This window comes from Pogoniulus pusillus, chromosome 4 (assembly GCF_015220805.1).
Source record: "Pogoniulus pusillus isolate bPogPus1 chromosome 4, bPogPus1.pri, whole genome shotgun sequence".
Taxonomy (NCBI): domain Eukaryota; kingdom Metazoa; phylum Chordata; class Aves; order Piciformes; family Lybiidae; genus Pogoniulus; species Pogoniulus pusillus.
In genome coordinates, this window is record NC_087267.1 from 18,865,859 (window position 1) to 18,875,527 (window position 9,669).

The 9,669-nt window shown below is 45.5% G+C and overlaps 1 protein-coding gene across 1 annotated transcript; it reads left to right on the top strand.

Annotated features, from left to right (window-relative positions):
• The first annotated feature begins 141 nt into the window (after positions 1 to 141).
• On the top strand, positions 142 to 8,460 carry PKDREJ (polycystin family receptor for egg jelly). Its single transcript, XM_064142869.1, has 2 exons — positions 142 to 346; positions 1,548 to 8,460. The coding sequence occupies exons 1-2, from the start codon at positions 272 to 274 to the stop codon at positions 8,394 to 8,396; spliced, it is 6,924 nt and encodes a 2,307-aa protein (XP_063998939.1). The 5' UTR covers positions 142 to 271; the 3' UTR covers positions 8,397 to 8,460.
• Positions 8,461 to 9,669: the final 1,209 nt, after the last annotated feature.

Here is a 9,669-nt window from a genome sequence, read left to right on the forward strand (position 1 = left end):
GCCGCTGGCGGCGGTTGGCGGCCGGGCTGGGCGTGGCTCGGGCCGCTGGCAGCGGCTGCCGTCCGCCCTCCCATAGCGCGGAGGAGGACCCAGGCACTTGAGTCCAGCCGATGACTGCCCTCCTACTAAAGTACCGTTCCTGTCAGCAGCACCGGGGAGCAACCTTCCGTCTCCCCGGAGCCCTGTTCCAGCAGAACTCCTCAGCTGTTAGCCTCTGTCAGGTTGCGCTCCAGCCGCGTTCCCGTCTTCTCCATCACCTCATGCCAGAGTGATGGCAGTGCTCTGCCTTCTCCTCCTTCAGCTGCTCAGCTACTGCCTCCAAGTTTTGGGGGCATCTTCTGCACCGGTGAGGCTGCACTTCAACTTCTGGGTTCAGCTTTGTGGCCCTCACTACAAGAAAGACATTGAGAGGCTGAAGCAGGTCCAGAGAAGGGCAACAAAGCTGGTGAAGGGTCTGGAGAAGAGGTCTGGTGAGGAGTGGCTAAGGGAACTGGGGTTGTGTAGCCTGGAGAAAGGAGGCTAAGGGGAGATCTTACCGATCTCTTCTACTACCTGAAAGGAGTTTACACTTAGGTGGGAGTCAGTCGCTTCTAATTAATTACTGATAGGGTAAGAGGAAATGGCTTCAAGTCTTACCTGGGGAGGTTTAGATTGTTAAGCATTGGAACAGGCTGCTCAGAGAGGTGGAGGAGTCACCATCCCTGGAGGTGTTCAAAAAACATGTAGACATGGCACTTTGGCACCTGGTTTAGTGAGCATGGTGGTGCTGGGCTGAGGGTTACACTTAATGATCACAGAATCACAAAATCACAGAATGTTAGGGGTTGAAAGATCATCCAGTCCAACCCTCCTGAAGAGCAGAACCACCTACATCAGATCACACAGGAACATGTCCAGGCAGGTTTTGAATATGTCCAGAGAGGGAGACTCCACAACCTCCCTGGGCAGACTGTTCCAGTATTCTGTCACCCTCAGAGTGAAAAAAATTCACATGTTTACATGAAACTTCCTATGCCTCAACTTCCACCCACTGTCCCTTGTCCTGTCATTCGGCATCACCAAGAAGAGCCTAGCTGGGGGTCGGTCTCTTCTGCCAGGCAACCAGCAACAGAAGAAGGGGACACAGTCTCAAGTTGTGCCAGGGGAGGTCTAGGCTGGATGTCAGGAGGAAGTTCTTGCCAGAGAGAGTGATTGGCATTGGAATGGGCTGCCCAGGGAGGTGGTGGAGTCGCTGTCCCTGGAGGTGTTCAAGAAAAGCCTGGCTGAGGCACTTAGTGCCATGGTCTGGTTGATTGGACAGGGCTGGGGGATAGGTTGGACTGGATGACCTTGGAGATCTCTTCCAACCTGGCTGATTCTATGATTCTCTGATTCTCCTGGTATTCACTCTTTACCTACTTATAAATGTTAATGAGGTCAGACCTCAGTCTCCTCCAAGCTGAAGACCCCCAGCTACCTCAGTCTTTCCTTATAAAAGAGATGTTCCATTCTCATCTTAGAAGTCTTTTCAAACCTTAATGATTCTATGCTTCTCTCCCCACCCCCAGCCACCACCCCTGCTGGTCACCTGCTGGGGCCCTCACAGACAAGCCTCTCAATGGCAGGACCAGGAGCAGTGGGCCTCATGCCAGTGGAACAACACAACAGACCTGTGTTACCAGCCCACCCCAGGAGCAAGACCAGAGGCAGAGAGGGAAAAGGGGCAGCTACCACCTCCACCTGGCTGCTTCTGGTACCTGAAATCAACTTGGACAAAGAACACCTGGAGCTGGTCAGGCCAGGTCATGCTGCACACAAGCCTCCTGCCAGGCAGTGCTCCTCCACCTGTGGCCTCCAGCCTCCTTACAGTGAAACGCTCACCTGCTTCATGTGTGAACTTTGAAGTCCATGTTTTCAGCAGCAGCGATCCTCCTTTTCTGCAGAACTTTACTTATTTCGTGCAGTTTATCCCTGCACAAGATCCGACGCTACAGTGTGAGTGGACCTTCCATCTGCAGCTTTTTGGAGCACCAACAGACCTCCTTCTCTGGAACAGCACATACACATACAACAATCGAGTAAGAAACACTATGCGTTTTGTCCGTCGCTCTGCCGCGCTCTTTGATCCAAAGCAATACACCGGGTTTATGGCAAAAGTGAAATGTCCCAGAAGCACCCTTACACAGGACCTTTTGAGAGTCAGAGTCAACAACAACGCTGCAAAAACCACAGAAGCACCACCAGCTTGCCAGCAAGAAGCCTGCCGGATACAGGCCCTGTATATTCAGAAACCTTCTCCTGAAACCACTACCCTGCGCCAGAAAAGGGGGATATCTTTTAGCCTCTTTGCCAGGCTGCTGCTACAGTGCAACGTTGGTGCTGCTGTCAAGCCCCTGTGGCGAGTCTATCGTGTTCACAACACAACAACCACGCCCGACTGGTCAAAACCAATCGACTCTTCTTCGATGTATGGTGTTCACTTGGTACTCATAACTGTTCCCAGTTACACTTTAGATTATGGCTTGTACCTCTTTTATTTCACTGTCGAGGTAAGCCCGATTATGACGTCGACAGTCCTCAAGGGCTCAGATAAAATTTACGTTCTGGTTGAGGACACCGACCTAGTGGCAAATATTGCAGGGGGGACACTCCGCACAGTGGGCTTTTCTGAGAAGTGGACTCTTGATGGCTCTGCATCTTACGATCCTGATTCTCAGGAAGGACTAAAGGGAATCACGTTTACTTGGTACTGCACTAAAGAGGTGTTGGACTATCAAACCATGGCACTCAGCCCAGGAAACAAATGTCATCCGGAGCAGAAGGATTTGAAATGGATAACACCCTCAGGTCCAGTTCAGACAATGCCTCAAGAATTCCTCCCAGGAAATGCCATGTATTACTTTCGTCTAGTGATTGAAAAAGGCAGAAGGAGGAGTTACGCTGACCAAAGTGTAAATGTGAAGCCTGGCTCTCCACTCCTCCTGGATGTGACATGCATTGAAAACTGTGGTAGAACTCTAATTCCAACAGAGAGATTTATCTTGTCTGGAAAATGCCTGAACTGTAGGTCGCACAACCAGCCAGTCTACTACTGGTCCCTCTTTTCTGATAAATCTAGAGAAGTCAGCTTTGACTGGTCCTCCAGAACCACGACGGGGAGGTATGGGGCTTACCTTTCTATACATGCTCTGACTTTCACCAAGGCTGTACAGCGATCCTACCTACTCCTGTTAAATGTAACTACTTGGGATGGTAGGTCCTCTATGTACAGACGTGCATTTAGGATCAATTCTCCTCCAAGGGCTGGCAAGTGTACCATCAACCCACGCTGGGGTACAGCCTTGCAGACAAAGTTTGTTGTTGAATGCAGTGGATTTTCTGACCGACATTTACCTCTGACATATAAAGTGATAGTAGCTTCTGATGTACCCAGAACTACCAAAATAACTTCTGTGGAGGAAAACACATTTGGCACAATTCTGTACTTTGGTTATCTGCCTAAAACTCCTCCATCCTTTCTCCCAGTTGGAGTGATCTCTCAGAACTACAATGTGACTCTCTACGTTCAAGTCCGTGATTCCCTCGGGGCATTTACTCAAGTGAATTTACACGTTCGCGTGCAGAACCCTATTGGCAGTCGACCACTAGCTGATGCCTTTCGAGAACTGATGGCTTCAGTGAGCAGTTTAAACGAGCAGATGACATCCTATCTTCAGACTGGCGACTATTTTAGTGCAGGTTATTTGACTTACCTGTCAGCCTCACTCTTAAACTACATTAAAGACGCACCAAATCTCCATCTCCCTAAGGCTCAGTTTAGAGAAAACCTGATTAAAACAGCCCTGAACATTTCAGTTGACAGCACAATGGAAGTCAACCAAGTAGTTGCTTCTATTTGTCAGGCCACAGAGGAAGTTGATGAAGTGACACGCAGATCACAAGACTTTGCCATTAGGAAACTGGCAGAAGCAACAGAAGTGCTGAGGATAAGGAGGCATGAGAGCCATTGGTCCGAGGAAGCAGAAATTCAGAGCAGTGGAATACTGAGTTGCTTGTCCAATGTCCTGAGAGCTGCTCTCCTGCAACACAGGAGTGTCAACGTAAATGGAGTTAAACAAGTTGTGTCCATCACAGAAAATTTAACAGAGATAGTTTTCCATGGCAAAGTCCCTGGAGAAATAGACACTTTCATGGAAACAAAAAAGTGGAATATCATTCTGAAAAAAGATGAAGCCTGGAATATTACAAGTGCTTACTCTGCCAGAGACCACTGCAGGAATTGCTTTTACCCGTTACTAAAAAAGGGCAATTATTCAGGGTTGTCCCCTGATGCTGTGATTTCCACTGCCCTTTTTGAGTTTGAAGACAACCCTTTCCCTTGGTTAAGTTACACGTCGGAAATCACAACAATGGTCATGGGATTTAAAATGGCAGAGACCAAGGCTAACGGACATCTGATAGGGATCATGCCTGAAAAAGCAGAAATCCTTATTGCTAGAAAAGGTAAGCAATCTTCAACTTTTCAGTTAGCAATAGGACCTGGCAAAACGCAAGCTCACACAACTGGAGGATTTAGTTTGGAAGTCAACAGAAATACCACAACCATATACCTCCAGATCATGACCAATTTACAAGTTACTTTCAAGGTGCTAGTATTTACAGGTACTAACGTCACTCATGCTCAGCCCATAGCCTTGTTTGAAGCTTTTCATGACAAGCCAACAGTGGCAAACAAAACTGACACAGCTAGCACTGGCTGTCACATTAAGGCTCCCTATACTATCTGCCTCCCAGAGTCACTGCTGAGAGCCACAGCTCAAGGAAGCAGCAGAGAGGCTCACAATATCTCCATTGTCCTGCAGACACCTTATGTGGTGAGCTCTAAAACCAAGAGCCTGGTGAGCATTCACATCTTTGGCGATCAGTGCTTATTTCTGGATAATGTTCAAAGTCTGTGGAGGCAAGACACGTGCAGGCTTGGCCCCTTGACTAACTGGCAGAGGGTGCATTGTATCTGCAATCTGAAGCACAGGCACAGAAGTGGGGTGGCCCGCTCTGTGTTAAATATATCCACATCTAGTATCAAATTCCTGGCAGCCAAAGTAATAGTTGCCCCCAACATGATAGATCTGGGGAAAGCTCTGATAGCAGACATACATAATAACCCAGTGACCCTCTTAACAGTTCTTTTCATTTTTGCCATCTACTCTCTTTTGGCCATCTGGGCCATAAGAAAAGACAGGGCTGACAGGGCCAACAAAGGCAAGGTTATAGTCCTGCCAGACAACGACCCTTTTGACAAAGTCAGGTATTTGGTCACTTTATACACGGGCAGTCGCTGCGGAGCTGGAACCACAGCAGATGTCTTTCTTCAGCTCTTTGGCCTGAAAGGCAAGAGCGCCGTTCATTGTTTACAGCACCCATATTTTCCATCTCTCCGACAAGGAGGCATTGATTGCTTTCTGTTAACTACTAAGGAAGATTTGGGAGACATTCACATGCTCAAGACCTGGCACAACAACAAGGGCTCATCTCCAGGCTGGTTCTTAAGCAGAGCTGAAGTTGAGAATACATCCACCAGGAAGACCTGGTTCTTCGTGTGCCGGAAATGGTTTTCCCTTGACAAGGGTGATCAGTTACTAGAAAGATCATTTTCTGTCACAAATCCCAAGGCACCTCTGCACAGAACTGACTATTTTTTAATTAATCTTGTCAGAAGCCTGACAGAGGGCCATCTGTGGCTCTCAGTTTTCGCTCGTGTTCCCACTGGCACTTTCAGCAGACTCCAAAGGTTGTCTTCCTGTTTAGCCATACTAGTATTAAACTTGTTTGTAAACATTATGTTCTTTAATGCTTACAAGATTGAAGAATCCTCAGTACACCTAAATTTTATTAGATCAATAATAGTAGGAATTGAGTGTGCTTTGATTACTCTACCTGTGGAAATCCTTATAATTGCCTTATTTAAGCGTCCTCCTGGCGTGAATCAGGCAGACCTAAACCCAAGTTCACTCCTGACATCTGGAAATCTTAAGAACCAGAAGGAGCCACCACAAAAAATGCACCTTTCAGAAACTTCAGCACAAGCAAAGAATATGAATCCCTTGGAGAACTTTCCTGGTCCAAACAAGTCACAGAGCCCTCCACATTCCAGAAAGACAAGAAGCAAGTTAGGTCCTCCACACTGGAGTAATTGTGCCATTTCTGAAAGAGATGCAAATGTCATTGTAACGGAGGAGCAGAAGACAAACACAGATTCTCTTCCAATAGCTAAAGCTTCCCAGAGAAGGACACCATCAGATTCCAACTCCAGTAAAAATTATGCAGGAGAAAGGAATAACTTTCAGAAAGGAAGGAAACCACTAAGCTCTGCTCCCACACCCTTTCTCCAGAGACTAGTTTTTAGTGAGTGGCACACCTGTCTCTCGTGGGCACTGGTTATAGCTGTCACTGGGGCGTCTTCTTTTTTCATCGTGTTATATGGTTTGTCTTATGGTTATCAGACTTCCCTAGAGTGGCTTTTAGCATCTATAATGTCCTTTATTGAGAATGTGTTCTTCCTTTCCTTTCTAAAAATCACGTTTTTCTCAGCTGTGAGTACAATCTGTCCAAAATCCTGTGAAAATATCACATGGTTAAGTCAGGAAAAGTATTTTGAGGTTAAGCTGGCTAAAGAAAGGATGAGTGCTGATGAGATGAGAGAGATGCACTTGAAACTTGCTGAAATCAGATGCACCAAGTACTATAAGCCTTTAGAAGCTGATGAAATGGAAAACATGCTGAAAAGGGCACAAATTAAAGCTAAGGCATTTATTTTCATAAAAGGTTTGATCAGTCACTTTGTCTTTTTAACACTGCTCTTCTATTTTGTATATTTTAATGAGAATGTTGATAGTTTCCACTACAATCGATTCATTCACAACAAATTCTCCCCAGGACTCTCCAGTGTAGATAAGCTGGAAGATATCTACAGTTGGGTGAAAAACTCATTCTTGCCTTTGATCCACAGTGATATTCAGCCAACCTTTCTTTCTGAGAGATGGTCTAAAATCCTTGGTTTGCCTAGGATGAGGCAAGTGCGGGCTAAAGATACTAAGAAGAAATGTTTTCATCCTCACAGCTCTGTAATTAACTTAGTGGTTAGTAGCAGCCACTGTCTTCATGACTACAGTAGTGACACCCCAGAGGAAGGGGACTACGCTGGCACTTGGACAAAGGCTGCCAACCAGTCTGTTTCCAAGGATGCCAGCAGTTATGATGGGTTCACTTACCAGCAAAACAGGACTCAGTGGATGTATTATTCATATGGAGATCTGGACACATATGGACCAGCAGGATACACATTTTACTTCTTCCCCACAGAAAGAAGTCCTAATTCAACAACAAGGCTGAACTCTCTACAACAGAGCTACTGGCTCGATGACAAGACATGGGCTGTGATTATTGAATTAACTACATTTAACTCAGATGCAGACCTCTTTTGCACTATCTCAATTATATTTGAACAGTCTCGTTTTGGGATCATAAAGCCAAGTTTGGCAGTACATTCTTTTGCACTCCCCATTCTCCAAGAGCAAACTAAAGCTCAAATGATTTTGTTTGCAATTGTTCTTGCCTTTCTATTCATTTACATTGCAGAGGAGGTCTACACCATGTACCGAGAGAAAAAAGCTTATATTAAAAACATCTCCAACATAATCAACCTTGGCTTAAAAGCAACATTCCTCCTTTTCGTCCTTTTAAAGGCCATCAAGTTTAAGATGGGAGCAGATATAGTGCATTTTTACTTACTTCACCCAAATGATTTCATTCATTTTCATGCAGTTTCTCATTTAGATCAGATTTTAAGGATTTCTATGGGCTTCTTAGGATTTCTTACCATTTTGAAGACTCTACAATATTTTCTGTTGGTTTATGACGTGCGCCTCATACAAAGATCCATCTTTTTAGCCCTTCCTGGGATCTCCTCAGTGGCCTTCATGATGCTGGTGTACTTCTCTGCTTTTACAATGTTTGGCTACCTTGTGTTTGGGCAGCATGAATGGAAGTACAATAGCATGATTCATTCTGCTCAGACCATACTCTCCTACTGTGCCTCAACTTTCAGAGACACCCCATTTTCATCCAACAGGTTGGTGGGTGCTCTTTTCCTAGCCTTTTTCATGTTAGTGATGATTTGTGTCTTGATTCGTCTCTTCCAAGTTGTCATTATGTCTGCCTATGGAGATATGAACAAACAGTTACATGCAGAACTATCTGATGAAGCACAAGTGGCCACTTATTTATTGCAAAGGCTCAGAAAAATATTTTCTCTTCTGAAATGTAAAACATCCAAAACCCACAAGCCTGATCTTTATCACAACATACTCCATGGGCAGCCTGAGAGAAGACATCATTTGAGGTTCAAGAACAGATAAAGAAATGGGGAATTTTTGGATTATTTTGTCATATGAGCAAAGAAAGATCTTGTATGCAAGACCATCTTCACTCTAATATTTGCATTTCAAATAAATGTTTATAAATAATTGACTTCTAAGATGTTTTTAACATCCAACTCCTTAGTAATGACTGTAAAATTTCCTCCAGACTGTTTTGCATCAGTTGCAGTGGTATTGGGCTGTCAGGATTCAGGGAATTGATTGGCTGGCAGGTAAGCCCCCACCCAGCTGCTCACTCACTCCCATCCTAGCATCAGAGGAAAAGAACAGAAGGGCAGCTTTCCAACCACACATCCCCAGGTCTGTATCTTACTGTCATGGGGGCAGGGAATTAATGTGTCTGAGTTAGAAATTATAAAAATAGAATTCTTTTATTTTCCCAAAAACCCTGCCCCCAGACTAGATACAAAACTAGCTTAGGTTTATTTACAGATTCTAATTTGATCTGGAATTCTTCAAAGGATGTTATGGACAAATTTAGAGATTTAGGAAGTCAGGAAATGGAACAGGCTAAGCTATTAACACAGCTTTGCCCTACAAGCAATCAGGCTGAGCAGAGAACTGAGAGAACAGCAGGCTTTAGTCACAGAGGTGAGATAGGTATTCAGCAATGATCCCTTGCTGGATTTCTCTGTGGCTCGGCTGCCTTTTGACACTGCAAGCAATATCCAGTAGCCTGAATCCATGCGGCAGAAGCCCAAGGCAAGTGGCAAAGCTGCCAAACTCAGCAATGTCTTGAGACACAGCTGCCACAAGACAGGGATTTGTGGAAGTGACACTGCCTCAAAGCCATAGGGGAGACCCAAACTATTAGGGTCTCCCCAGTTCAGAAAATCCAGAAAATCAAGGCTGCAGTATGTTCAGAGAGTAACTGGGTTCAGGTGCCACCAGCAGCTCTCTCAAATGGACTCCAGGATTTGCCAAGCTTGCAAATCTGCACAGAATGATGCAAAAGAGGGGAGAACCATCCAAAGGCAGGGATGGTGTAAAACCGAGAGCTGTGCAAAAGGTAGGAGCCATCCAAAAGCAGGAACGGTCCAAAACAGGAATTCTGACATGGCAGGAACCTGTCCTGTCAGGAGCTCTGTCAAGGCAGGAACTCTTTCAAGTTGGAAACCCCCTCACACTCTCTCCCTTGCTCTCTTTGTGCTTTTTCTAGACAAAATGTCCATTTGCCATTTTATATGGGCATGAAAACCCAGCCAACCACCAGCCTGATTCGAGTGCAGGCTTCCACAGGAGTCAATACATG